This window comes from Aspergillus pseudodeflectus (assembly GCF_044049435.1).
Source record: "Aspergillus pseudodeflectus strain CBS 756.74 chromosome Unknown BJX68scaffold_30, whole genome shotgun sequence".
NCBI classification, from domain to species: domain Eukaryota; kingdom Fungi; phylum Ascomycota; class Eurotiomycetes; order Eurotiales; family Aspergillaceae; genus Aspergillus; species Aspergillus pseudodeflectus.
In genome coordinates, this window is record NW_027263806.1 from 56,404 (window position 1) to 84,182 (window position 27,779).

The 27,779-nt window shown below is 51.4% G+C and overlaps 13 protein-coding genes across 13 annotated transcripts; 7 read left to right on the forward strand and 6 right to left on the reverse strand.

Annotated features, from left to right (window-relative positions):
• Positions 1-642: 642 nt before the first annotated feature.
• Positions 643-1,160, forward strand: BJX68DRAFT_268317 (uncharacterized protein; the record flags this gene model as incomplete). The annotated part of the gene is made up of 2 exons (XM_071046054.1): positions 643-834; positions 879-1,160. The coding sequence occupies 2 exons, from the start codon at positions 643-645 to the stop codon at positions 1,158-1,160; spliced, it is 474 nt and encodes a 157-aa protein (XP_070897463.1).
• A 2,175-nt stretch (positions 1,161-3,335) lies between these two features.
• Positions 3,336-3,713, forward strand: BJX68DRAFT_268318 (uncharacterized protein; the record flags this gene model as incomplete). The annotated part of the gene is made up of 1 exon (XM_071046055.1): positions 3,336-3,713. The coding sequence occupies one exon, from the start codon at positions 3,336-3,338 to the stop codon at positions 3,711-3,713; it is 378 nt and encodes a 125-aa protein (XP_070897464.1).
• Positions 3,714-4,407: 694 nt separating this feature from the next.
• On the forward strand, positions 4,408-6,086 carry BJX68DRAFT_240116 (uncharacterized protein). Its single transcript, XM_071040633.1, has 3 exons — positions 4,408-5,168; positions 5,227-5,279; positions 5,331-6,086. The coding sequence occupies exons 1-3, from the start codon at positions 4,519-4,521 to the stop codon at positions 6,062-6,064; spliced, it is 1,437 nt and encodes a 478-aa protein (XP_070897465.1). The 5' UTR covers positions 4,408-4,518; the 3' UTR covers positions 6,065-6,086.
• BJX68DRAFT_240118 (NAD(P)-dependent oxidoreductase) lies at positions 6,087-7,203 on the reverse strand. Its single transcript, XM_071040634.1, has one exon. The coding sequence runs from the start codon at positions 7,050-7,052 to the stop codon at positions 6,114-6,116; it is 939 nt and encodes a 312-aa protein (XP_070897466.1). The 5' UTR covers positions 7,053-7,203; the 3' UTR covers positions 6,087-6,113.
• Positions 7,204-7,274: 71 nt separating this feature from the next.
• BJX68DRAFT_119704 (uncharacterized protein) lies at positions 7,275-9,854 on the forward strand. Its single transcript, XM_071036094.1, has 4 exons — positions 7,275-8,393; positions 8,446-8,878; positions 8,928-9,213; positions 9,268-9,854. The coding sequence occupies exons 1-4, from the start codon at positions 7,391-7,393 to the stop codon at positions 9,748-9,750; spliced, it is 2,205 nt and encodes a 734-aa protein (XP_070897467.1). The 5' UTR covers positions 7,275-7,390; the 3' UTR covers positions 9,751-9,854.
• A 903-nt stretch (positions 9,855-10,757) lies between these two features.
• Positions 10,758-12,113, reverse strand: BJX68DRAFT_256225 (putative guanine deaminase; the record flags this gene model as incomplete). Its single annotated transcript, XM_071043151.1, has 1 exon — positions 10,758-12,113. The coding sequence occupies one exon, from the start codon at positions 12,111-12,113 to the stop codon at positions 10,758-10,760; it is 1,356 nt and encodes a 451-aa protein (XP_070897468.1).
• A 357-nt stretch (positions 12,114-12,470) lies between these two features.
• BJX68DRAFT_268323 (fungal specific transcription factor domain-containing protein) lies at positions 12,471-14,519 on the forward strand (the record flags this gene model as incomplete). The annotated part of the gene is made up of 6 exons (XM_071046056.1): positions 12,471-12,625; positions 12,729-13,194; positions 13,259-13,313; positions 13,366-13,657; positions 13,739-14,257; positions 14,318-14,519. 6 exons carry the CDS (start codon positions 12,471-12,473, stop codon positions 14,517-14,519), a joined length of 1,689 nt encoding a protein of 562 aa, XP_070897469.1.
• Positions 14,520-14,866: 347 nt separating this feature from the next.
• Positions 14,867-16,257, reverse strand: BJX68DRAFT_268324 (uncharacterized protein; the record flags this gene model as incomplete). The annotated part of the gene is made up of 2 exons (XM_071046057.1): positions 14,867-15,124; positions 15,190-16,257. 2 exons carry the CDS (start codon positions 16,255-16,257, stop codon positions 14,867-14,869), a joined length of 1,326 nt encoding a protein of 441 aa, XP_070897470.1.
• A 256-nt stretch (positions 16,258-16,513) lies between these two features.
• On the forward strand, positions 16,514-18,591 carry BJX68DRAFT_119722 (general substrate transporter). Its single transcript, XM_071036095.1, has 5 exons — positions 16,514-16,864; positions 16,919-17,691; positions 17,751-17,956; positions 18,014-18,194; positions 18,270-18,591. The coding sequence occupies exons 1-5, from the start codon at positions 16,769-16,771 to the stop codon at positions 18,517-18,519; spliced, it is 1,506 nt and encodes a 501-aa protein (XP_070897471.1). The 5' UTR covers positions 16,514-16,768; the 3' UTR covers positions 18,520-18,591.
• BJX68DRAFT_240130 (glycoside hydrolase family 16 protein) lies at positions 18,515-19,942 on the reverse strand. Its single transcript, XM_071040636.1, has 3 exons — positions 19,819-19,942; positions 19,487-19,767; positions 18,515-19,426 (listed from the first exon to the last, which is right to left on the reverse strand). Exons 1-3 carry the CDS (start codon positions 19,910-19,912, stop codon positions 18,653-18,655), a joined length of 1,149 nt encoding a protein of 382 aa, XP_070897472.1. The 5' UTR covers positions 19,913-19,942; the 3' UTR covers positions 18,515-18,652.
• Positions 19,943-21,612: 1,670 nt separating this feature from the next.
• Positions 21,613-23,181, forward strand: BJX68DRAFT_276927 (uncharacterized protein; the record flags this gene model as incomplete). Its single annotated transcript, XM_071048225.1, has 5 exons — positions 21,613-21,700; positions 21,760-21,958; positions 22,151-22,227; positions 22,331-22,485; positions 22,519-23,181. 5 exons carry the CDS (start codon positions 21,613-21,615, stop codon positions 22,948-22,950), a joined length of 951 nt encoding a protein of 316 aa, XP_070897473.1. The 3' UTR covers positions 22,951-23,181.
• A 259-nt stretch (positions 23,182-23,440) lies between these two features.
• On the reverse strand, positions 23,441-24,964 carry BJX68DRAFT_256230 (uncharacterized protein; the record flags this gene model as incomplete). The annotated part of the gene is made up of 5 exons (XM_071043152.1): positions 23,441-23,689; positions 23,744-23,896; positions 23,951-24,507; positions 24,551-24,765; positions 24,912-24,964. The coding sequence occupies 5 exons, from the start codon at positions 24,962-24,964 to the stop codon at positions 23,441-23,443; spliced, it is 1,227 nt and encodes a 408-aa protein (XP_070897474.1).
• A 729-nt stretch (positions 24,965-25,693) lies between these two features.
• BJX68DRAFT_268329 (pectin lyase fold/virulence factor) lies at positions 25,694-26,938 on the reverse strand (the record flags this gene model as incomplete). The annotated part of the gene is made up of 1 exon (XM_071046058.1): positions 25,694-26,938. The coding sequence occupies one exon, from the start codon at positions 26,936-26,938 to the stop codon at positions 25,694-25,696; it is 1,245 nt and encodes a 414-aa protein (XP_070897475.1).
• Positions 26,939-27,779: the final 841 nt, after the last annotated feature.

The window sequence follows — 27,779 nt, forward strand, 5'->3', positions numbered from 1 at the left end:
CTATAGCTCTAGCTCTAGAAGACCCATTTGGTCAAGCGCAACCCAGTAGCTACGACACGCCCAGGAGCGCATGACTCTACAACGGGGCAACGAGACCATGATTTCTCACAATATATGCCTTGTACCACCTTATATATTACTTGGCGGAATTGCCATTGGCATAGAGAAAGTTAAGATGCGGGACGAGTGTTTTCAATCACATCTACAGCTCCTTTGTTAGCGAGAGGAGCGCCTCCTCCGCGATAGTCATACATATTAAGCTTCTGAAACACACCCTTCGCACGGTGATATTTCTGGTATGCAATTGTCTTTAGTGGATACTAAACATATCTCGTCAAAGGGCGTCGACTGCTCGAAACACGATGCTGAAAGAACCACCCGAATCCCCGTCTGGAGTTGGTCCAACCACAAAGAGACGTCGAGCCGGCAACAAACAAAGACAAAGATGTGTTCGAAAGAGAAGCATCTCCTTAGTTTTTCCATCCCGTGTATTTAAAAATGGAAGATTAGTCCCTTCGAATGTTTGTCCGTATAAGTAGAACTATTTACCGCCTATTCCCAGCGACATAGTACCAAGTCAACAGAAGCTAGAAGTTGGAAAGAATACCGTCTCCGACAGAGCAAGCAATCAGTCTAGATCCTATGGAGGACCTTATGGAGTTTTCGTCGGTGTCATCGGGAGGGAAAGAAAAGACGCCGGATCTCATAGAAGATCTACTTGGACCTTACGAATCGACTCCAAGAAGAAGCGAGAAGTCCCTAGACAATGACGAAGACCTAATCGACTTATTCTCCGTGTCCTCAGAAGAGGATCAAAAGACCCCCGAGCCAGCAGTGGGTTCCTACGACCTCTACGTGGGAATGACAGACAAGACCAGCCCGAGCACTGGATAATGATGATTGTGATTCCGGGCGACGACTACTGTACCTTCTACCATTCGAACCACGAGTGGCTCGCCTGGCCCAGATACTCGCGGTATACCGAGCCGATGAAGCGCTTTGACCATTACAAAGTCTTGAGGAGGGACCGGATCTGCAGCATCAGGGAGTCCGACATGAAGAAATTCCGCCAGGCTTGCTGGGATATTGAGCCACAGCACTGCCAGCGGTACGTCATTGCTGTTTTGAAGGATCTCGAGAAGAAGGGCTGGTTCCCCTAGGCACCGGCGATAGTTATGTGCCCCAGTCTCAGCTGCATGTCCACGAGGGGCCCAATCATCAGTACACGGAGGAGGAATACGGCAAATTGGTTGACGAATTGGGGAGGAACGGGGCTTATGAGGAGATGCTGAGGGTTCAGGGTTGGGCTAATGAGAACGGAGTAGTCATGTGGAATTCTGAATAGAAAGACGGGATGTCTGTCTGTTGATCTAGTCATTTATTGACCTGTGAATTAGCCAATGTGTTTTCTATGTCGCAATATGTGGGCTTTACAGTTCTACTGTTATGAACTTTTTATGATTCTGTACATACTACTGAGCGGTTGCGACATATACTTAGTCTCTCTATATCCCTACTAAAACCTATTCTCTTGATGAGGCTACAGTTCCACATATTCATTGAATACCATATGTTCATCCAACCGCTCTTCGCAGGCGCCGAGGATGCGGAGGAATAGGTTGAGGTAGGGAATATAGCGTGACACGAATTGAGGCCGCTTTGGTCCCATTCCTCGAGTGAGTCGGAGATTGAAGACCAGGGTGCAGCGTAGGTAAACTCATTCGGTGCGACGTATGCAAACCCCCAGTCAACCACAGCTGCGACGCTGAAGTCTGCATTCTCTGCCGCGGGCACGAGCACGTTAGACGGGCGAAGATCATCAGAATATACTCTAAATGGACCGGGTTCTATGTATATCGTACGAGCGATACGTCGAAAAAGACAGCGCGCAATGTACTTTCGCTTGCAGTCGTCGTCCTCGCCCAGAGTAGCTCGTTGCGTTGGTACCACAAGTGATGCAGATGCTGAGTGGCCAGCCCGGTAAGGTTCTTGGACACGGTAGCGAAAGTCTTATCAGAAAACAGGCTACCAGGAAAATTACCATCCCACAGCAGTTCGTTCATGTTGGGGGTCAGGGGTGGTTCAGAAAATGGTGTATTTTCTTCTGTGTCCTGATGGAGGGCTCCGATGTAGGGAAATGTTTGTTTCGACAGCTCGAGATCCATTGACTCTACATTTCCAATGTGCTGCGATCGTCATCGGAGTGGCTTCTTGCAGAACGCTGCAGTCCAGCCCAGTAGATCTCTTTAGGACCATACTAACTTGAACCCTAAGATAGCGGACCCAGCACATCTATTTTTAAGATAAATAGGCTGATAAACTTAGCACACTCCACGCAAAAGCTTCCACCCGATGGCTGGATACACATACATAGAGTGGATGCCCCCTCATTGTGGGGAAGCATCGTGGGGACCGAGTCATATCCAGCGAAGCCACAACTGCTCTATGGCCTGTTTCCGATTCAGGGCACGTTGACGGTTACCGGCCCTGAAAATAGAACGTAGCCGACCTTGATCCGTCGGAACGAGTTGATGTCTACCGATCGACGGCCCGTAGGTCATCCCGGCCGTCGACTACACCTCGCGGGAAGCCGGGACTAACTATCATGTCTATGCATTAGGCCGACTCGGACTATACATTAACCGGTAAGCAACGTGATGTTCATTCGCCCGAGTACCTATAGCCTGTACGTGACATTTGCCAGGATCTTAATCAGTTCTCTCCAAACCGGAGTAGGCAGTAAACCTACAATAGCAAGCGTCAGCTACAAGTAGATCTCATTCCCATTTATTTCGATATCCGGCCATGAACGTGCCTACAACAACCAGATAATGCTTCCAAATCTAAGCGAAGTGGAGCGATTATCTTGAATTGGAATACCCACCAGCGGGCCTTGCAGCCATGGCCAATAGAGATCCTCTCGTACCTGGGCCTCCTAATCCAGGGATGAGCTGGTATCGAGCTGGACAGCCCACAAAAAGCTGGATCAATGTGGCACCTACATCAGAACTAATTTTGGACATACATCCTGTAGGCGCAATCTTTACCCTAAAGCAGATATGCAGAGGATAAATGATAGACGGATTCAGCTCGATGAATGTACTTATTAATGAATTATATACCACATATAAGTACCAGTTCAACCCGGCTCCTTACTCATTTGAACAAGATTCCAAAGTTTATATCCAACCTCTATCCCTCTTTATCTATCGTCTGGTCAAAACATCCACTCGCCATGTCTACTACCACAACAGCCACCGGATCAGCTGCCTCTGCATCATCGACCTGCCATTTCCAAACTCTATGACATTCCTACCACGGATGCCGCATGCGCCATGCCCAACAGTAACAGCACCTACCTCGATCTTATGACCACCTGCTGCGGCTCGGCCCCCGTCATCTCCTACTCAAACTGCGACTACTACTGTCTCGCCCAAGATCAAACTGTCGGAGACCTTGCCGAGTGCCTAATCAAGGGCTCCGAAGCAGGCCAGGCCTGGTGCAACACCAATGCGAATGCCACTGCTACTGTCACTGTGGCGACAAGCGTGATTGCGGCGTCCAGTGCGACTTCGACTTCAACTGCGACTACGACTGAGGATTTGCAAGCAGATTTCACCGAGACGAACGGGGCAGTGGCAGCTGTGGATCTCAAGTCTGCTGGTTTCATGGCGTTTCTGGCACTTGGGGGTTTGGCCCAGCTGTTCATCTAGGCGCCTTTCAATTAGGATTGTTATGGGACAGGGGTTTCCGAAATTGTTGTACTAACATTGATTGTCATACCTTTTGGTTTCCTTTGTTTGATTTCGATTGATCTGTATATGAAAAGTGAAAAACATAGCGAAAACACAGAAAAAAATTGCATCTTTTCGATGCTACCACCGACTCCGGGTAGCTGAACGTCCTACCTCTTGAGAAGGTCTTAGGCTACTCATCTGAAATAATCGCCGTCTCACAGCGGGTGCCTCAGGCAGCTTCGACAGGCTCGGGCACCCTAATTAGGCCTGACCCCTTTGGGCCAAATCTTGAGCAACCCCCTTGGCATCGCTGGATAAACAACCTCTTGGAATCGCTGTTTCTGGATCAATTAACATACAGTCTCTCCTTCCTCTTTCGTACATCCTTCGTAGCTTGACATCTCGTTGCTTGCTAGGACACCGCCGCGGGTGAAGACCGGCTGGCATGTACTCGGCCACTGATGCGACCTCGCCGCTTACACGCTGATTCATACGAAAACGCCGTTCGAATCCGATTCTCTACACCTAGTCTTATACCAGAGTAGAGCATTTAAACAGCGGGTTCATACGTATACTTACAATCGGCACTCTATCTTCCGACCTCCGTCCGTCGGCATTTTCGGTGCGAGCGAAGGCCGAAGTTTGTCATCACCACGTCGGGCCCATCAGACTGCGGAGGACTCCATACATTGAAGCGGCTGCTGTCGCCGCTATATATTGGCACTATCTATCTCTTGCCCAGTTGAGCAAATATCGAAACAACAAAACAACCAAAGCAACCATGCCCTCCAAGATCCTGAAAGATGGCACAGTGTTGGCCTTCGATCAAACGAGCCAATCGATCCGGGTGCTCCGGAAAGCTTCCATCCTGATCGACAATGACCGCATCTCCGCAGTTGAAGAAGATTTTGAAGCCTTACCTAAATCAGAAGGAGTCGAGATAATTGACGTGTCCGGCAAGATCGTCTCGCCTGGCTTCGTCAACACGCATGTTCACATGTGGCAGACCGTCTACCGCACCCTAGGCCCGAATGTGACCCTCTCGCAATACTTTGACTGGGTCAGTCAAGCTTCGGAAGGCGCGAGAGCGGCATTTACTCCTGAAGATATACACATTAGTTCGCTTGAGGGGTACCTCGAGGGTCTGAACTCCGGCGTGACTTCGTGCGTTGAGCATGCCCATAACAATTGGTCGGCGCCTGTCATGGAGTCGGGATACCGTGCGGCTGTTGAAAGTGGTGCTCGCGTCTGGTGGTGCTACGACGTCGCACCTCGTCCAACCTTCTCGGCGGATGAACAGTGGGCAGCCTATGGAGGGCTGGAGCAGGATGAAAGTAGGCGGGTGCTGCCCGGACTTTCGCTCGATGGGCTTAGTTGGACTCTCCTCAACGGAGATGGCAAAGGTCTAGAATTCATACAAGAGAAAAAGGAGTACGTCTATCAACATCCTTTGAGCCATGAATCCCGAATACTCACTCGAACTTCATAGGACGTTGAACCTTCAAGCTCTCACTCTTCACCATCTGGGTGGTCCTTGGCCGCGTAGGTTCTCTACCACCATGCAGGCCACTTCTGACTGACATTCTACCACAGAAGGAAACTCATCGCCGACTCGTGTCTGCGCAGATAACGAGATACACTCAGCCGGATTGCCCATCATCTTCTCCCATGCTCCCTTCCTCACCGAGTCCGACATGAAAGCGCTCCGTGACAACGACATGTTCGTCTCAATCACACCAGAGTCCGAATGCCACTACGGCCACGGGCAGAGCACAGGACATCTAATCTCTGACCAAGCCTCACTGGGCCTCGATACCACGTGGACCTTCTCCGGTGACATGTTGAGCCAAACACGACTGTGGTTGCAACTGGTCCGTTTGCGAAACTACACGAAGACACTCGATACAGGTCGCCTGCCTAACGCCAACCCGATGCCCGTCGAGCAGGCGTTCCTGCTAGCAACTCGCCAGGGCGGACGCGCTTTGCACCGCGACGATATCGGCGTTATCAATGTCGGTGCAAAGGCCGACTTGGTCGTGTTCAACGGGGATAGTCCGAACATGTTAGGGTGGAGCGACCCGATTGCGGCTATTGTGCTGCACGCGAATGCAGGCGATGTCAAGCACGTTCTTGTGGATGGGGAATGGAGGAAGCGGGACTTTAAGCTGGTCAATCTCTCGCAACCCTGGGAGGGTTTGCGTAGTAAGTTCGCGGAGGCCTCGAAGCGCATCCAAGCCCAGCTTGCGGTTCCGCCTCCACTTCCAGAGAAGTTATGGGGTGTTGGAGAGTTTGGGAATGTTGAGCATGTATCAACGGTGAGGAAATAGTAAGCGCGATCTACAAAGGGGATTAAATAGAAATTGTACATGAATTCGTCTATATCCTGGATCCTGCCTTTTTGTCTCCTCCCACTGTTTTCACAATAGAAATCATATCTTCCTCTCCAAGGCCTGCCTCCATGGCTTCTTTATACAGCTTCCCGCAAGCCTCCATTAACGGTGACCGCGTCTCTGCTGCCGCAGCCGCCGACTCAATAAGCTGCGTACTATTGTAGCAATCTTTCAACGAAGCTTGTGCCGACCAGTCATTATTTCGAATCTTTGCAACTTTGAGTTTCGAGTACGGTGAGGCCATTGGGCAAGCCTCGAGTACCCGCTCGAAGGCTTCAAGATCAAGACCCTGAGCGCGGGCAAGGTTGACGGATTCGGAGAGACCAACGGTCAGCGTAATAAGCAGGGTATTCACCGCGTACTTTGCTTTCAGGCCCGAGCCTATTGGACCACAATAAACAGCGGACTTTGTAAGTGGCTTCACGAAGGGCCGAATACCGTCCGCAACCTCAGGATCTCCAGCCATGAGGCCAACAAGCTGGCCCTGTTCAGCAGGTACTTTGCTTCCACTGACAGGCATTTCAAGGAATGTACCACCGGCAGCGTGAACCTTCCCCGCGAGGAATTTGTTGAATTCGACCCCGACAGAGCTTGTATTCACCAATGTCTTGCCGCGAAGCGTGCTGTAAAAGTCGGGAGTGAGAATCGAGTCGAAAGCGAGGGCATTGAAGAGCATGACGAATGTTATATCGGACTGTGCGACGACTTCCACTGGGCTTTCGGCGGTCGCGACTTTTGCACCGGTTTCTTTGAGGAGAGCGTACTTCGACGGGCTTCGATTCCATACAGTGAGAGGAAAGTGTCGGCTGAGATTGCGCGCCATGGGCACTCCCATGACGCCCAACCCTATGAAACCAAGACGCATCTTGTGGTGATATTGGATTGATAAACTTTCCTCGTCATTGTTGAGCTCTCTTCGTCTCATTTTGTCTTTTTACGCCCTTCGGTGACATGGTGGAGCCGATGATAGCCGCCTTTGCGGTTCCACTGTCTGCATGCCGAGATCGGGGCCTCAATGCACGGCCTGGGGAGCATACAGTCCTGGTACATGATAGATGACAGGAGGCATGAAAGGCGTACCTTGGATCTTTTCACGTTTTGGTGGGATTTTCTCCAAGTGCGGCGGTCGAGAAGCTGCCGGGGCTAGGACGGAGTTACCTTTTTAGGAAGGTGCATTCCGTCAAGCGTCGGAGTAGGTCACGTGCAGCTTTGAGGCATTTCGGAGTAGAATTTGGCTCTATCTTGGCCTCCCCTTCACAACTCATGCTTGATAGATCGTCCATCGCCAATGATAGGCCCGCTAGCGATTTTTCCTCCATGTATAGGCGGAACGGGAAGCCCACCTCGTGTGAGCCGTGTCGACTCTCAAAAGTGCGGTGTAACCATGCCACGCCCGTCTGTGGCCGATGCCAGACTCGTGGCATGTCAGACAGAGTATGCTACTTCATAATTCAAAGAATTTGCCCTAACATAACCCAGTGCTTCTATCATCCCGCTCCCTTGACTCGATCTACGACAAGATTCCGTCCTTATCGTGGCCAGAAGCATGATTCGCGAGCCCAGAGTAGACAGTCTCCACAGAGGGACTCGCTTAATCAAGCATCTCATCTAGACAAGCAACAGAGCCACGATGAGGCCGAACCGGTGCCTAGCACTAGCCCATCTGGATATCTAGGTGGTTCCAGTGCCCTTCGTTTATTACCAAGATTTTCACCAGTTCCTACTCCAACACCGTTTCACACCCGGAAGGATACCGTGACACAACTCGCCTCTATCGTACAAGCACTCAAAACACTACTGGCTTCCTCAGCCCGTCTGGAGCAAGTGCTATCTGGGTATTTTGGCGGCCCCCGGTACACGATTATTCCACGACCATTGATCATGGATCCATTCTCGAGCTTTCTTCGGGAGTTTCGGGAAAGTCACGGTCAGGATGTTAATCTTGATGCCACATCTGATAGAATTCAAGCGAACCTCAGGAATAAACTGTCACCTTTGTCTGCCCATCTATCCGCGGTTGAGTTTTACAAATCCTATATTGGGGAGAACATTCGACTGGAGTATATCGCGCTACTCTTCGCCATATCGGGGGTCGCCTCTCACTATACTCAATCTCCAACCCACGATGCTAAATTCGCCACTACAATGTACACTACGAGTAAGGCGTGTATCCAAATATGTGATACTTTCAATCAGGCCAATGACCTAACCGTCTGGGCACGGCTTATGAACCTTCTCCTGTCGTCATTCCTGTTTGGAGATGCAAGTGCGTGGCCGGTAGTCTACCATTAGTGGAGCAGTGCTTATTCTTCTGACAGGCAACACTCTTTATCACCGGTTCAACGAGTTCGTCGCGGAGCTCTTTATAATGGGCTTTCATCGACTCGAGTCATCTCCACCAGAAGTCCCATTTTTCATACTGGAAACTCGAAAGAGGATCTTTGCATTCGCGGTCACTAGAGATAAGAGCCTCGCTACCTTCCTTGGAAGACCTCCACGGATTGGCAACGACTTTTGCGACAGGGCGATGCCTCTCGACATAGACGACCACGAAATTATCTTCCAGAACAGCCAACTTCAGGCAGTACTACAGAGTGCTGGCGATGGTGGATGGGGGAACATTATTGGACGCGGGGAAATTATTCGACAATCGAGCTTTCTTCGACTTCGCTACCAGCAGGCTGCGCTTCAGGAGACAGTCCTATGCCTATCCTTGGGAAATAGGGGTCCTTCATTCTCCGAAAAGCTCAGGTACGTCTCAAGACTATCAGCAACACACTGTACTAATGAGCCTGTCTAGGGAGTTATACAATACGTATCAGGCTGCGTGGGACGAAATCCCATCCCAGTACCGGTATCAAACCAGCAGCTGGACGACGTGGAGCCCGCAGCTCTGCGTGACACTCTTGGTCATCCATCTTCAATATTTATACAGTGGTTTCCAGATAGAGCGGATGCTTCTCCAAGACGGTCAAGTTGCCATCAGTTGCCTGTTGGAGACATCCATGAAGCTGCTTTCTGGCGTGCTCGACTTTATCCAGCAGCAGCACTCACGCCCGAAACATTACGAAGGATACGCTTGGCTAGTAAGTACAAGGCATCTGCACAGTATACTGGCTCATGGCTCATCTTGTATCCAGTTCTCCTACTATGGACTCCCCGGTGCTGGCATTCTCGCAACAGAGCTCCACCACAGCACCGTGAGTGGGAACCCCTTGCCAACTACAACACCTAGATCGCAGATAATTCGCGACTTGAGCGTCCTTCTTGCATACTTTGAGCGACAGCAGTTACCCGTTCGACCGGACTTTCAAGTCTGTGTCCAAATAAGCAAGGTTATAGCCGCCTTGCTGGACGATACACTCAACCACGAGCCTCGACACGAGCACAGAACCGAAGCTAACCAGTACGTGGACCAGGCCTCGTCTGGCATCATGAATTCTCTTCGAGCAAATGCTCAAATCAACGGGCCCCATAACAATCTCACCACTGTCTTACCTCTCCAGGAACCAATGACCAGCCACGATTTCCTCAGCTGGTTTGATGAGCTGATTTGGGATGATCCTACTGTGAGCCTCGAGTCGGGAAACCTGGGTGGTTCAATTGATAGCTTTGGTCACTGAAGGCTCGAAAAGACAACTTGATGATGAGGCGAATCAAGGCCAGTAATACTGTACTTGAACGAGCAGCGATCTTTCAGGTGTTCGTTGTATCATCATGTGTCGGCATTTATGATTTGGGTTTTCCATGTGTCTGAGGTACTCAATACGAAGATTGATCATCATGACACTGGGCGCACTACGGGAAAGCAGATGGTCGCGGGGAGACGATCTATCGGCTTCGAGGCTGCCTGGCGCACCTGCTTGAGCGGACGAGGAGCGGCTCAGGAGGCGACGCGCAACTCGTAAGTCGGCAAAACAAACGCATCAACCAATCAACACGGCCTGCTCTAAATTCCTCCAGCCGGGCATTGCCAAGACATTCTTGATGCCTCAGTCCCTCCATTAGATCTCCTCCGTATATCCGTGGTTGTTGTGCTTATCTCCGCCGCACACGAAAGACGCGTACGCTTGCCGCTGAGGACCGGCACCACAAACAGTATACATGGATGTAATTACTGGTTTATCATGTTGCTTCAGGCTCTGCTGAAGGAAAAAGCCTTGTTTTGATAATAAATTGACTAAATCCTAACTTCTAGCATCCCGTGCCTTTGTAGCTTCAAGATATTGCTTGCGGTATATCAGCAAAAATATATATCTTCATGAGCTACATCAGGTATCCAATAGTGCATTAAAAGTCACTTGTCATTAGAGAAGAACGAGGTACCTGCTAGATACAGGATATTTAAGCCCATCAGTTCACCGTTACTTAGGAAATTCAACCGTTTGTAGAAGCTTCTCGCTATCAATCTTACCCCGCGGTAGGGAATCTGTTCAAGCAGGATTCTCAGCTACCTCCGGATCCTGACGGGAGGCCGACAATGTTCGTATCTCGAGGTGGGATGCCCTGATGCCCTTCCATCAAAGGTCGCATACTAGCGAATTTCCAAGACATTATAGGCTGCCCAATGTAGATTCCATTGCCAAAGTAAATAATCATTACCGACCTAAATTAGGGCTGCTCGCGCTCTTCATCTAATTCCTGCTACTCGGCGCCCCCTGACATACACATGCGCTACATTGCGATCATCTCCAGTCATGATATACTTCTCGAATATCCTCCTCAGCGAGTCCTTCTCTTCGCGCGGTGTCATTGCCGACTGCAACCCAGTGGAGGTTGTCACCCAGACGGCATCAAACTCCTTGCCGACGGCGAAGCTACCAATCTGATCTTCCAGACAGAGAACCTTCGCTCCTCCCAGCGTCGCGAGATAGAATACCTCCTCAAAGGATAGAGCCTTGTCCTTCCCGTCCGAGAGCACCTCGCGCGCGTTTGAAGCGATCATGGCTTGGCGAATAACAGCTAGCATTTGTGATGCCCAACCACCGCCACTGTCGGTTCCGAGCCCGACCTTGATTCCGCGACGGAGAAAGTCTCGAACCGGAGCGACCATGAAGCCTCCGCCGACAGTCATGTTGGCAATGGGGCAATGTGCGACACCACACTTTAGTGCCTCGATTCGCTCCTTTTCGTGGTCGGTCATGATGGTACAGTGAGCGAGGATCGATCGTGCGTTGAGAAGACCGTAACTCTCGTACAGGTCGGCCTCGCTGCCACCGAATTGTGGGAATAGCTCCGTTGTGGCGTCGATTTCTTGCTGAGCTTCGTTGAAGTGTGTCTGAATCGCCAAAGTATCATCGCGCTTGACGATGTCGCCGAGGCCTTGGAGGAGCTCTGGTGTGCAGGAGATGGCGAACCTGGGCGTCACGACGGGCTTGACAAGCGCGTGCATGGGCTTCGAACAACCAGGAAGCGAGCAAATATGTTCAATGCACTCTTCCGTCTCACGTAGCGAGTCCCCTGCGCTCTTCTCACAGATGTAATCCGGCGCGTTGCGATCCATGTTGCACTTCCCAACAAACGCCCGTTGTCCCTTCCTATTGCAAATGTCTGCTAGTATCTTGGTTCCCTCAAGGTGCCTGGAGCTATAGTATGATGCTGTCGTGATACCCTGGCGCAGAAAATCATCGACGGTATGCTCGTACATCTCGGCGGCGTACTGGGGATCGGCAAAGCGCGCTTCAACGGGGAATGTAATTTCATTGAGCCAGTCTAGGATGTGAAGTCCCTGACCAAGACCGCGCATTGGCCACTGTGGAGCGTGATTGTGTGTGTCAACGAAGCCGGGGATCAGAAATTCACCGGGAGGCAGACGTTGGATCGGAGCGTCTGCGGCGAATGCATCGGCGGGGATCTCGTCGGTGGACTTGTAGAAGGCGGAGATGCGACCGTCAGTGACGACAAGGGTAGCTTCACCGAGAGTCTCAAGGGTCTGAGGATCGGTCGAATGAATGACGGCGCCTTGGAAGACGGTAATCGAGGCCATGGTGGGCTGAACACGGAGGACGTCAACACCAGGCTGAGGATAGCGGGGGTAAGACGCGTCTTACATACCTCGGAAAAAGGGCTAACTATCAGGGGCTGGATGAGCTCGGGTGAGTTATCGGGTCGTATATGAAAGTGAGGGCAAGCATGATGATAGTGGGGAACTCGTCCTACATATCTCTCCAAGGGACCGGAGTACACCGAAAGAAGTACGGTGGAACAAGTGCTGCTGGACGAGCGCGCCGGTCACCGGAGATCGTACCTGAAGTGGGGCAGATAGAAGTGGTTAGATAAGCAGGATTAACACGTGACTATCCTCGTCGTCCTCCTCTCCAGCTCAGGCACAACAAAGTCAACAATGCACAATCATGGCTTACTTGTCGGCGAACGAGGCGCCTTTTCGAACAACGCAGAGAGCTCCTCGGAGCTGCCGCTCCTGTGCGACTCGAAAGGTGAAGTGCGACAAAACAGTCCCATGCTCAACCTGCATAAAACGTGGAGAGGCCGATGCGTGTACGCGGGAGATGGTCATTGTGCGGGGTGAAATGAAAATGTACGTCCGGGGGTGGAGATAAGCGCGCTAATGAAGTATTGCAACCTTCCGCTCATCCTCTAGGTGGCAGGATGCGCCCAACATACCTACACACGCGGAACTGAGCAGCGAGAACCAGTATTTGCGGCTTGAACTCGAGAGCCTCCGGGCACAGAACGGTCAGCTATCCAGAAATAAGTCGTCTGTCAAGGAGCGGTCACCCCGGTCTTTATCGACATGGTCGAACCGGAAGCATAGACCCGACCACGATGAGGAAGGTCTCGAAGATAGGCTTTGGGATAGTCTCTCGGCTGCCTCGATAGGATCAGGCTCCACTGTCACAAGTTGGGCAGACATTGTTCTCCCAGATCGAAACTGCAGCAAACAGCTTATTGCTTACGACAAGAAATGGAACTCATGGGTGCATTACGCTGTCGAGTATCCCCGGTTTGAGAACGAGTGCGATAGCTTTATCTTCGCCATAGAAGCGGGGTCCACGATCGAGACGCAAAACGCTTCATGGATGGCTGTGTACTTTAGCGTTCTCAGCGTGAGTGCATCAGTGGGCCTTTTCTGAAACGATTATTGAAGTACTGAATATGCAACTGTTACAGGCCGCGCTCCTTATGATGGGGGACGACGAAGGTGAGGGGCAGGTACTGCCACGAGGTGCGTACCTCCTTGGTTCTCTGCATTGCTTCTGGATTAATTGACGTACTAGGCACTCAAAACCGTCGAAGTACATCGCGCATGTGGTATGATGCGGCTATCTTTGCTCTCTGGCGCGCTGACTTCATGAGAGCCCCAAGCATCCATACAGTTCAAGCGATCGCGGTTCTCGGTATGTGCTTCAACACCTGGGGAGATATCGAACTAGGCCAGCACATGTGGACGTCCGCTATACGCGTTGCCGGGCGAATCGGGTTGAACACACCCTACTCTCGTGCTGCTGGTTCATGCTTGAGCGAAGAAGCCCAGCACCGGCTCTGGTGGACTCTTGTTATCTGTGAATGGTAACATTTAACCCCTGCGGGTCTTACTACATTACAAGGGGCACTTAGAAGTACTGCTGACACCCTTTGCTCGGAAACTAGGTTGAATTTACCATACCGACCACCCGTGATTGACGAGATAGACTTTGATGTACCTCTTCCTCGTGTCATGTCGCATAAAGACGACGGCAACAGCGCTCATGACCAGGTTGATTACCACATTTTCATGGCACGATCAGCAATCGTCGTGTATCGCTTTCGAGCTACGATTCGATCAGGTCTCAAATCGCTGGACGAGCTCACCAAGGCAGTGCGGAGTGCGGACGAGGAACTGGCACAGATTATCGATACGCTTCCCCCTCATCTCCAGCCCGATATAGATACTGCAAACGAAGAGATACGCCAGATTGAATTTGACCAGCCGTGGATAAAATGGCAACGCTACGACCTTACTCTGGTTCTCTTACATCTACGCCTTCGGTTACACCGCAATCTTCAGGCTCAATGGCTCTCAGATCCGGACGAATATAGCTGGGCAAAAGCTGTTAGCGTAAGCTCGGCCATGAGTGTCATTTGGATCAACCGCAATTGGGACCAGCCATCGTCCTTGCGGAAACAGTGGTACGTACAAAACACGGATTTGACTCTCCTTAGCGATGCAATCTATGCTGACCGACAAAGGGCATTGTCGCACCACATCTTTGTCTCGGCCATCCTGCTTGTCCGCCAATGTGAGACTGGCGGAGAAGGAGAAGTCGAGACATATACCGAGGCGATTCGCGCTGCTATTGATTTGCTCGAAAGTGTGAAGGAGTGGAACATGCTTGCTCATCACGCAGCTACAATACTTCGAGATTGCATGGGCAGGCAGTTCATTAACTGATCTATAAATAGGAGAGATTTCTTTCTCAGGGAGACACTCGCCACTCGGTTGAGGTCAGCCACTGCTTGATTTATGAGATTGGCTAGCCAAGCTATAAGCGCGGTCGAGCGCCTATCCCAAGCTTTTAGGGAAGCCTCCAAACGAGGACCTGAGCGAAGATTTGAGGGATCAACCAAGACCTCAATCGCTTGTGCAGCGAACAGGACTACATAATTCCAACTACACTGGGCGTACACATGACCTGATATCGCATTACCTCGCTTGATCCAGGGATCGTCGATGTGTATGCTTCTTCCGCTTCTGTCCACTATACAATCCATAGATACACCCACATGAAGCTCACCAGCTCATGCGCCATCTAACAAGTGAAAACCAAACGCCCTACGAGCATCTGCACCAAGGTTGTCAAGCCCGACGTACCCCTTCAACTTCGTCTCGTTGAGATCATTTCCTTCTGCATAGTCCGGGGCGGGACGGCCCTCCAAAGTGGCAGCCAATTGTCTCTTGACATACTCCTCATTGACCCGTGTTGTGGGACAGGACGCAATAAATGCAACGGATGCATTGTGGTTTCCAAAATGCTCGGTATCCACGGCGTGGCACAGCTGCGAAGGGTTCATTACGATTAGCAGCAGTCCTCACAAGCATGGCTGCAAGAAGGGAAACTCACATCACAATGCCACCAGACAGTGTCGCCAGCATTCACTGCGGGTACATGGACCAGGCATTCTTCTAGGCGGAGGTGGGGATGGGATGCCCGGCTGAGCCGCTGGCTTTGTGGTTTGAATGTCCCAGGAAACCACCCGGAGGAATCATCGAGCGTCCAGGTCTCTGCATCCATGAGGTCAACAGTTGGGTCCGACGGAGGTCGGAAGAAAGGCCGAAGCAGCATATACGCGATTGCTGCCTTGAGATTTGGGTACATCATGATCGTGCCTTCCCTCGGCGCCGTGGGTGTCAGAGCTGTCCAGCCTTGGAAGGTGCGCAATACCCTCGAGTGAGCCACCCCCTCATAAAGCGCCTGATCTGCATCCTTGCGGATACTCATGTCATAAGGATCAAACTTCTCTGGGCTTCCGGAGAAGATACTGTCGTAAACCGTCCGATAGGTCGGGTCAGCCCAACGGCAGAGGCTGCCGGCGTCGATATGAGGACCCAGGCCGAGAAATGGTACACCTGGACCACGATCGCGAACACCATCCAGGTAGATTAGCGGGTCAGAAGACGATTCTCCTGTTGAGTCATGCCACAGCTCATTGAGCTGGCGCTGTAGTTGGAGGTGACGGGGATGCGCACGGAGAGTGTTCTGAGTGGGCGAGTTGTATAGGATGAGCATGGATGGGCTTTCCTTCGGCCACGCTTGGATAGATCCCTCGTTGTCGGCAAGAAACCTTTTGAGATCGTTGTATAGCGTGTTCGTCTCGTCTTCCGCAATGGTACCCCGACAAATGAAGGTGCCGACCCCTCGAATCTCTTCCTGTTGAGCGGCCGTGAAGCCATTCTGGAGCACTTGGGTGGTGTCGAATACGGGTATTATACTATTACCCTTTTCTGTGATTTCGTCGGTAATGGCCCGCAGATCATTGCACACCTTGATCCAACTTTGACGAAGCGCTTCGGCTCCGTACTCTGCAATGACTTCTTTCTTGATGGCCAAGAACTCGGGATCCTGCGCCTCTTTCGCACCTTCGGAGGTGTATTCAGCCCAAGCTGGCCATTTTTTGAGCTGTGCGGGCATCTCCCTGACGGCGCAATTCGTCTTTCGTTTATTTCGTTTGACCTCCGCACTAGTCCGAACAACAAGTATTGGACAGGAACTGAGGAAGTGTTTGATAGCGCTTGCAACTGGCTCATCCCACAAGTCTGCGACCTTTAAATACCTTATCACCGATGTCAATTAGCCAAACATCGACTCATCCCACTACTCCTCATTTTGGGCCAACTTGGCCGATCTCCGACGACGGGGTACATCCATTAGTCACATCCCTTATCATCAAATTGACGCCCATTGGCCATATTTGATTTACACGCTAGTCATGTGTGGAGAAATCCCAGGTCTCCGGCAACTCGCCCGAGCTGGCCCGGACCTACCCCAACTCTGGAAGCGAGTCTGGATGGCTGGGACTGATAAGCCATTTTGAGGCTGCGCTCGTATATACTGAAGATTCACAAACGTCGGTGTTGGCCAGACATATATAAGGCATGTTGCAACAGTCCTATTGAGGGATGGGTGTTGATCAAGAATAACAATGGCCTTCGAACGCAAGCACCTCTCACGATGGGTCCCGGCTGACCACCGGCTGCTCATGCCATTGCTCCTGGCAGCCACCGTTGTCAACTCAGCAGTGAGTAGCCATACTTTGCGTGTGTGTTTCACTCGACTGTCCTGACCAATATAGACTCTAGGATACGACTCGTCTGTCATGAACGGCCTTCTGATCCTCCCATCCTACTCCGAGTACTTCCACCTGACAACTGCGACTGAAGGTCTTAACAATGCCGCTATGTGGATGGGAGGTATACTCGGTGCTTTCCTCATGCAACCTGTTCCCGACTATTTTGGTCGTCGACGAGCAATCTACATCGCTGCGGTCGTCACTGTTATCGGCATCATCCTCCAGGCAGCTGCTCAGAACATTGGCATGTTTGTCGTCGCCCGAATCATTGTTGGTATCGGCTCTGCCATCAGTAATGGCGCGGCGCCAACTCTGCTAGGAGAGCTCTTGCCTCCTCGTCGACGTGCCCGGGTTCTAGGCCTCTTCTTCTCGTGCTACTACGTCGGAAGTCTGCTGTCGTCCATTGTCAACTACGGTAGCCAAAACATCGACAGCACCTGGTCGTGGCGACTGCCTTCGCTGCTGCAGTTTATTCCCAGTGTTTTATCTGTCCTCATCGTACCGTTTGTACCCGAATCTCCTCGCTGGCTGATTGCTCAGGGACGCAGCGACGAGGCCTGGGAAGTGCTTATCCTGATGCAAGGCAAGGGTAAAACAGATCTTCAGAAAGGGGACGAGCAACTGCGTGAGATCAAGGACACGATTGCGCGCGAGGCTCAGGAATACCCTCGCAATCCGTGGAGGGAAATCGTCTCCACCAAGGCCAACCGGAGAAGGCTTGTGATCCTGTGCACGTTTGGTCCGATGATTAACATGTTTGGCAATTTTATCATCTCGTCAGTATTGATTCTTCATGTGCTAACCTGACATATAAAAAGCTAACTTCTGTGTTTAGATTCTACCTGACCAAGATCCTCAGCCAGGCTGGGATCACTGACACAGTGACTCAGACTCAGGTCCAAGTAATTATCAATTGCTGGTCCTTTGCGATCGCGATTTTCGGAAGTTTTATGCTCGATATACTCGGTCGTAGAAAGCAAATGTTCATTGGCGCTGGTGGTATGGTTGCCACTCTACTCATGATCGGGGGTCTAATCAAACGTGAGTGAAACCCCAACCTTATTCTGTCCTGCCCACGGCTAACTGATCCGCCACTAGGATACGGCAATAGCACCCATACTTCTGGAATCTACGGGACAATTGCTGTTATATTCCTCTTCCAGGGCTTCTATGCCTTCTCAGTTTCGCCAATGACAAGTTTGTATCCTACGGAAGTGTCGCCTTTCAAGCTTCGTACGACGGGTATTGCTATTTTCCGCATGCTCGATTCTGGATTTGGGTAAGTTCTCTGGACCCGCACCAGCTTGGCACATCAGACATGATGAAGATCGCGCTAACCACGTCATTCAATTAGTCTCCTCGCATCCTTTGCAATGGCCTACGCGATGGCTGACCTCGGGTGGAAGTTCTATTTCATCAATGCTGCATGGGACTTTGTTTTCCTCATCATTGCATATTTTACCTTTGTTGAGACCAAGGGACTCGAGCTGGAGGAAATAAACGCAAAGTTTGAGGGAGCAGAGGTAATTACCGCGGTTGTCCCTGGCTCGGAGTCCCAGAGTAGTAACAAGGGTGGTGTCGTGGACAAGGCGCGTGAGGTTTAGTTCAGTGTATGACGTTTAATAGTGATCTAGTGATCTTCTTTCTCGAATCACAGTGGTTTCTTCATTTGGACAGACCCAACTTTCTAACAGGAACTAGGCTTAGGCATATGACAATAGGGCCTTCGCCAACATCTCAAAGCGGCATCATCGCTGTGACGATTGTTGCAAGGGAGACGAGGCAAAATGCCCCAACAACCGAGGACCAGTTCGAGCTACCGACCGGAGCAGTCGAACTGTAAACAACGTCGCTAGTACTGGCGCACGCACTGGAACTGGTACTTGCACTGGCACTGGCACAGCCACCGTATGTCGCGGTTGCACCAGCATTGGAGCTTGACTCGCCCGTCGTGCTAGTGGAAGATCCTTCACTGGTAGAAGGAATAACCGCAGTGCTTGAACTCGAACTTGAAGCACTCGAGGTGGAACTGGAGCTCGCACTAGAGCTAGACAGCGTAGTCCCATCCGACGTCCCGTTCGCCGCACTGATACTGGTATACGACCCCGTCTGGTCCGTCCAGGTATACGTGTCGGCCGGGTTATAGTTGATGATACTAACCGACTCAACGTACATATTGAACGGCCCTTCCGTATAATCCGTCTCACCACCGGCCCACTCGATCGTCCCCTCCGAGTTATCCGGGTCTCCGCCGGCCCAGATACCGATGCGGATGCGCATGGGGGTCTGCGGGTAGTTTGTGCCGTCGACGGCGTCGGCGTAGTTGAGGGTGCGGACGAGGGCGCCGTCGACGTACCAGTTCGTGGCGCTTTCGGTCCACTCGATTCCATATGTGTGGAAGGTGTCTTCGGGGGTGTCGACCGTCACGGTTGTGGCGCGGTCGTATGAGGTGGTGTTGCCTTTGCCGAAGTAGTTCGTTTGGATTTCGGTGTTAAAGGTGCTGACTTGCTCCTGCGATGTATGAGCAACTTCTTCAGCCCAAGACAGAGAGAACAGGTAAGTAAATCATACCCAGTCGATCTCATCAAGGTCATCCGACTCCAAGATCGCTGTGCTAACGATACCAGTGCCATTGGCCGCGCGCATCTTGACCTCAACGTAACCGAAGAAGATATAGAATTCAGATTCGATGGTCGGGGCATCGCCCTGTTCGCTGATGGTGAACAAGGCACCGAGGTCGGTGCTTGTCACTGTTCCAGAGGTTGTATTCCAACCATCGAATGACGAGTCACCGGTAGTAAAGTCGGTGCTGAATCTGTATGTTGCGAGGCCATTATCCGGGTCGCAGGTCGCTGCAGGGTCAGCAGCGCGACGAGTTGTAGTTGGATGAGATGGGCACATACCTTCAGTGGGATTGCAGTCAGTGTAGGTCTGGGCAGCGCATGTCTGAATAGTCGCCGCGACTGCAATTGCAGCCGAGTACCGGTTGAATTTCATCGTGAGTGTTTAGCAGAATGCAACTTGGCCTGCCTGTGGAACTCATAGTGACTATCCTAGGACTTGTTATATACCATTGGAGTCCTCAATCAATCAGTGGCTGGGAGTCCACGAAGCAGCCGCGCCTTGACAGGTCGCCCATCCTCTAGCTAAGATCCGATTCGTGGAGCATCGGGCAGTTCCAATCACACAGCGAGTCTATAGAACTTTGAGTCTCGACCCAAAAAGCTTTTGTGGACGCTGACGATTCAGCTTGCGTGGCGAGCCCCATTTGCGTTGGTTTGCGTCATCTGGTTGGCTGGACCGTCGAACCACGCCACATCCGAAATCAAGCTGAGCGCACTGAGCTTGGATGTTTGAGACAAACTCTGGACTTTCTTTTCTTTTTGAAAAGACGACGCATTGAATTTGGTGGTGCCGGTGCTGCCGAGTCAAGAACTACTTGTTCGTCCCACAATCGTGGGGAGGATATACAGACGACGGGACATCGCTTCGGGCGAGCTCAAAAGGTGTCTAAAATGTCTTGGATTCCATGGCACGGACGATGAATTGCGCGGCCCTCGCTACGAATCCAGATGAGAGATCCCTAGAGATATGTACCATGGTCGACAAGTAGATACACGTTGGCTCTTGCGAATACTGCACCGCCCATACGCCGAAGGAGCGAGGCCCGCTACTTGCCATTCTGCATGGGGCATGGACGCTGTCCCAATTCAGTTCTCAAGGACGGAACTTTACTTCCAAGTTACCATCTTTTCGCTAGAGTGATGCAGTTAGAATTCCGTTCTAAAGTCAATCGCCTCTACCAGTGCTACATAAGTGAGCTTGATGCCGGGTCCTCTTGGCCTTATCAGGTCCATTAAGCTGCTGAACACAGGATCAACCTGCTATAACCGACGGCAGTCTCCTATGATTAAAAGACATCATAAACTTAGTGAGGGTTTCAAAGTTTAATCCGCATTGTACCCAAGATGTTTGCCTACCACGCAAATCTTCAGCAGTCGGAAATTACAGTCTACTGATGCTGGCCGACCTACGGGGTACACTACGGATATGGAAAGAACTTGCTCTGTTTGAGGACTCTTCCTTGTCTTCGAGCCAGGGCAGCTTGGAGGCGGCGTGGTAATAATCCGGAGTGACTCCGGACGTGGCCGAGAATAATGCTGGTGGCTGACACCTAACCAGGCTGACCCAAACCCCACGAGGCGAAGCGGCAGCTCCACTATACAAATGGAGCTCACGCTGGGCCCCCAATTGGCTTTGGACTCCCATCATTCGTGATCGCAGGTTACAGAACCCGGGGAATCCCAGTGCATCGAAAGGGAGCCAGACTGATTCGCGCCTCGTTAACAACATTCCATTATTTCTGTACACAGCCATCGGGTAATCCGCGGCCTGCTATCAAAATGCTACATAACGAGAATCGCTTGCTATGCTCTACGGAGGTCATCAGCCAGCATCGCATGGTTAAACTTATATCGCCGGCCCCAATGAAGTGTTCTGCTTTAACGGTAGCTGCACTGTTGGTGCAGGCTGCCTGTGCGATACAAATAACTCCCAATATCACACTCGATGACTGGAGCTTGGTGTGGTTCGTTACAACTACACTATGATGTAACGCTAAATGGTGGAGCTACCCGTGTTCTCCATCCTCCATGGGCTGCACTATACATGTGCTAGGCTCAAGGTTCCGCTGGATTATGACACTGGGAACCACGGCTATTGTCTTTATCAGGCTGTCGGCGACCAAAGTGACAGGGGGTACGAGCAGTCTACTTATTTCTCCAGGTCAGTGGTAAGTCGGTGCTCGTCTTCGGCCACATACGCACGTTCTAACTCGCATACAGGTGGACCCGGCGGCTCCGGCATAGATGCGGTTTTATCCCAAGGCGTAGATCCGACGCAGATCGGGCAGGGTCAACACAACATCGTCGGCTTTGATCCACGCGGAATAAGCCGCAGTGGACCCGTAGTCGATAGCTGGCCGGACTATCCAGAAGGCCGAGCCCAGTTCGAGCAGATGCACTACCCAGAAATCTCCAATGCGTTCTTAACCTGAACCGGAACCCAGTTCGCTGCCACAGAACCCTTTGGCAAAGCCTGTCCCCGACTGTTGGGGGCTCCAATGGGACCGCGGCCTATGTGAGTACACCGGTTGTTGCGCGCGATATGCTGTCGTATCTCCCAAGCCGAGCAGGCGGCTACTGGTCACTATGACACAAAGCTATGGTACTACAGATGGAGTTACGGAACGGTTCTCGGCGCGACATTCACGCATCTCTTCCCGGGTTATGTCGGCCGAATGGTCCTTGATGGTGTTGTTGAGGGGGGAAGACTACTACAGTCTGGGCTGGAAATCTAGTCTCTACGATGCTGACAAGGCAATCAACTAATTCGTGCAATCGTCTTTCGACACAGGTCAGGCACAATGTTCTTCCTGGGGACTCTCGGTGTCGACTATCAGTGCGAGGCTTGAGAAGTTACTGCACGATCTCAGGTACCCGCCCATCCCTATTACACCCTCGGACCTGTGTCCCCTGCCTATGTTGGCGACCTATTCAGATTTTAAACAGGTCATACTCTAAGCAGTGTAGAGTCCCCTCGAGAGTTTCCCGAACCTTGCCACTATCCTCTCCGGACTCGAGCAAGGCAATACAGCCACATATTCAGCAGCGGTGACTAAGGGCGCAACACCAGCGAGCCCATGCAACTACGCAATCAACAGCAGCACCATCATCCAAGACATCAATACCCTAATCAAATGCGTTGATGGTGCAGGCGCGTCCAAACTCTCGACTCTCAGTGAGTTTGAAGAGTACATCGCTTTTTTCAACCAGCAAAGTACATTCTGCGGCGACGTCTGGCCGAATAATGCAAACGGCGTTGCATGTCGGTCTTTCGATGGATTCCCACCAAAACCTGGCAGCCTATCAGGTTCCATCCTTAAGACTAGGCATACCGCGAATCCGATCTTGTTCGTGACTACGGAAGTCGATCCGATTGCGCCGAAAAGAGAGTGCGTATGCTCTTTTACCTAACCCCCCTACTAGAATAACCAACAATGAGTAGCGCCCATAAGATGTCATCGGTATTTCCCAGCTCTGTTGTTCTAAGTCAGATCTCCGTCGGCCATACGGCTTTTGCCAGTGCTTCGACATGTCTAGTGCAGAGGATCCAGGCATAGCTTCTCACTGGAGCTCTGCCCCCGCCCCCCTTAATACCACTTGTCAGTCTGATGTTAGACCTTTCCAGGCGACGTCGGATCTTAGCTTCTGATTATTTGCAACCGGGACGGGACTTTGACTGTTTTCATTTTTCTACAAATCCCGAGTGTGCTGGCGGAGAATATACCCGGCGGATTCCATCTCATTCTGAAAGTACCCTGAAGAAGCCGACAAAACTGTGCCTGAAAACATCCATATGCCCCAGTCTTCCACACTGGTCTATGCATCTCATGGCTCGGTGATCAGTCTCCATCATCTTGTACTCCCTACACTGACTTGGTATCCCCCGTCGGAAGCAAATGAGTTACTTTTGCCTGTGGGCTGATATGGCAAAAGGAGCAGCCAATAAGGGCGAAATTAGGCGAAGCTCTCGCCCAGGATCCAGCGGTGATTCCTTATCAAGACCCGTCGCAGTGGCCTCCCGAGAAAGCCGGAGGTGGCGGTAAAATGTCCAGCCAGACCATAAGCCGAAGGTGACGAGGGTCAGAGGAATAACAATGAGCCAATACAGCCAAAATGGAGCATGTGAGAATCTCGGGAGTGCGAAGAGTGTCTAGACTACCAACATTAACTGCGGATCAGCGATAATAAATGATGCACGGCGTACCGCTATAAATGTAGCTGGGAAAAACAGTGCCGTGAGGACGCTGAGTGATTTGAGGGCCGCTCCATCGCGTTTGGATGCTTCGGATATCTTCTTCGATTCGACGGCCACTGAGACCCCAACCATGTTGTCTCGCTGAGTAAGGAGTCCATAGATCTACTATCATTAGCCTTATTCTTTGGCACATTCATGGATTATTGGGTGTCGCACTGCCGTGATCTGATTATCGGCTCGCCGCTCGCTATACGTCACGTCGGCCTGGCGGAACTTGAGCATAAGCTCAATATTCCCAATCCACTCTTCGAATTGAGCCTGGGTTTGGGAATCATGCAATTTGGGGTCGTTTATACACTGCATGATCCAGTCTAGGTGACATTGGATCGAGTCCACGCGCCGTCTCGAGACAGATATGTAATGCTTAACTGCGTGTCCCAACCTGGAAAGCTCGCTGTCGTGAGCTGACGCATCCACGGCGGGGATCTGGAGCCACCCGTGCTGACCAGTAGTTTTCTCAATGATACTAAGCTCATGTAGGATTTTCTGTGTGAACTGCTTGTGTGTTCCGAGGCACACCTCACCTAGGGTAGTCGGGACGAGGAGTGGGTGGCCGATTAGGTTAGCATGTCGCTCCAAGGTTTGCTCTAGCAAGGTCTGCTCGTATGGACAGACTCTCAGGGCGAGCACGACTGTGGTACATGTTGAAAAGTTGTGATTGATTGCGAATGCCGAGGCGAAAGAACCTGAAAGTCTTATTGACAAGGTAAATGCTGCCCTGGTTAGCTGCATCTCTAGAAAAGGCATGGGATGTACTGATGGATTTAGCTGCTCCAGTGTTGTCGTACTCAACCTTGCGCACACTGTACCCGGAGAGAGAACGATGTCGCCAGGCCTCGAAGGCACTGGCGAACTGGTACCGTTGCGTGAGCCGAGTGAATCGCTCCCGGTTCAGAGCGAGCTCTAGCGCTTCACTCAACTGCGGAGAATTGCCGTTCTCATCGAGAGCTGTCGACGTTGTGCATGGGAATCTGACTTGATTAGCATTTTCGCTTCATTCGTGCTGATGGAGAGACATACATCAACCTCACCCTCCGAGAACCCTCTAAGCCGTCGGCAAATTTACCCTGCTCGATTAGTATTCCTTGGGTCGGGAAGGTCAAGCTGGATCACACACACTCGCCTCAATCCAATTGTCAACTTCCACAGGACTAATAGATTCTGACACATATTTACTGCATTTACTCGACTTCAACAGAGTCAGAGTGCCTGACGAGTTGAATGGAGGTCAGATGGGATGGAACGTACAGAATCTCGTCTGATTTCAGCGACTATGCATGGGCCCTCTTTGAATTCGACATCGCTGCGTGCATCCAATCCACTCATCGGATTGTCTAAATCTAATCCGCCGAGTAGGTTGTTTGGCTCCATTTGGCTCAGTTCATCATTAATTGGAAGACGATAGAAAAGTGGGAAGAGACAAGGGCTCCTGGCCCCCATAATAAGGGCTTGTTCCAGGCTTACAAGGCTCTGACAGATCTCAGCCGCAGTTGGCAGTCGGTGAAGACGAGTGTGCTACACCGACCAGGAAAAGGGAGAAGTACGCGGCGTTTCATAGTTGATGATTGGAAATAGGCCGACTGTGGCTGCTGACGAGGGGGGAAAACACGAAGGAAGCACTGCACAGCCTTGCCGCAATGCGTTTTCAGACTTATGGTCAGAGAAAGGAGTATTTACTCTAACTGCCATAGCCTACCTTGCTACATAGGAGTAGTTGGCTGTAAGAAGGACGACGGTACGAAGGCTAGCATATGTCAGATATCATTACAGAAGGTGACCAGGTAGAACTCCCACGGAGTGAATTCTTCAGCCGAACCTCACCCCTGAGGGAGTGCGCATTAATTTTATACACATAGGTCTGGTATTCTGGAGTGTCGTCGCGCACTAGAACTAGCGTCTCTAATAAGGGTCGGTTGGTACGCACTCAATGCCGAGAACATTCGGGGCAATCTTGTCACACAGAAATTCCGACGGGCTGACGGCTGAAGTGACTTCGAAATCCGCGATATGAATCTGACAATTCTCGCCTTCCACTGGACAGTACACATAGCCCGTGGTGCCTCCGTACCGATCATTAACAGTCCCAGTCAGGTTGCGGACAAAAACATCAGTAATTTCCGAGGCGCTCGGATTCGCCTCGCAGTAGGACCTGTCCTTGTTTGGAGGCTCGTAGCAGGCCTCGGACTGGAATGCAGCATCGCAATTCTCGATGTAGATGTCCTCCCACGTCATATTGCGAACAACAGCCGTTCCATAGTTTGGTCCGCCGGGATATATCTTGATGCCAATCGCCTTGGATGAGTTGATCATCCTCGCCCCCTTGACCCAGACATTCGTCACGGAATCCACGCTGCCGGGATACTTTGCGAGGGATCCGACGGAGAGGCCATGCGAGCCATCGCACTCGATATTCTGGACAGACACGTAGTCGCAGCCTGGTTTGAAGGCCACACAGTCGTCTTGATTCACGACTTTGATGTTCGCAAGGCTGACGTGCGACGCCTCGGCGATATCGAACCCATCGGTATTCCTAGGTCCATGCTCACTCTCGCTCACGGCCGACATATCCAAGTCCGAGATATCGATGCGCTCCGATCCATGTCCCACATACACAAAAGCGACATGCGGATTCACCATCTTGATCCCTGAGACCGTGATGTCACTCGAGCCACCGATCGAAAACATGACAGGCCGCTTAATATTACCGTGCTCGCCGAACCAGTCGTACGAGACCTGGCCTCGCCCATCAATGACCCCCTTCCCAGTCAGACTTCTAAATTTCCCTCCCGCAACATTGTCGAACAGGATCATTTCGCGTGTCGTATTCCAATAGCTCAGATCTTCAGATGCCGTGAGTGTGCCCTCGAGTTGGAAGTCGCAACCGCCACACCCGTCGAACACGATTCGTGAGGCCATGGTATATTCCGTGTCCTTGGGGATCACGATTACACCCCCATCGCCACATTCCTGGATGGCTTCGAGGATGGCAGGGACATCATCAATGGCGGGATTATTTGCTGAGGTAGGTGTACAGGTTGGAGCACGCTTCACGACCCGATCTGGCCTAGACACTGTCAAGGATGCGGCGCTGGCCAGACACGGTAGGAGAGGTAGAGAGAGAATAATGCTCGAACAGAGATGCATTGTCGCTTATCTGTATACTCACAGAGATGACGAAGTAGGGGTTAGTCCAACCCGACAAAGAGCGTTGAAGAGAGACGTGTTTGGTTTCTTATATCTCTGTCGCGTTGGCCTACACAATCATTCCGCAGCCTTCTTTCGCACAGCATACTCTGTAAACACCACAGATCTCACAGAAAGGTATAGCTTCTTCTGCCTAAAGCTCGCTTCCCTTTTAATCCCCTGGAACGGAATTCTCCACCATTCATGGAATGATCAGTCCACTTAACCGCTACGTTTAATTATTTCGATACACCAGATCATCAGGTACTCCTAGTCTGCAATTCAGCCATCTCCTGGTTAAAACATATCTTGGCACCTTTGCTTTCCATGTGACAAACGTCTATATAGATGCCATCGCCCGATCCATTTTCTCTGTTGGCTACAATTGGCGGGATTATGTACCCCGCATTTCTCCAGATCTGCGCAAGGGTTTCTGAGTTGGAGACGTTTGGCCGTTTAGGCAGTTCGCGGATATTTGCCTTTGTCTCTTTACCCTGACAATTAGGCTAATATGCTTAAGATGGGAGTCTGCACAGTATCAAGAAGAACCGGGACGAAGATGGTCGATCGGGCCGGTTGCGGTCGGTGACTCAGATCTTCCACCAATAGCCCAGCCTCACCTATATGGTCTGCATTCATCCTCCGGGCCGGAAGGATGTATATAAATCCATTTCTTGGTCAGTAGGACCAGACTCTGTATATATCGGAGGGGGAAGCGACAAGGTAGAGCTCTTGCGGAGTAACCTCCTCTCCAGAGCCCTGCACCCCGGCCTTGACGCTCAGTGCCAGCGTTAGATAACCC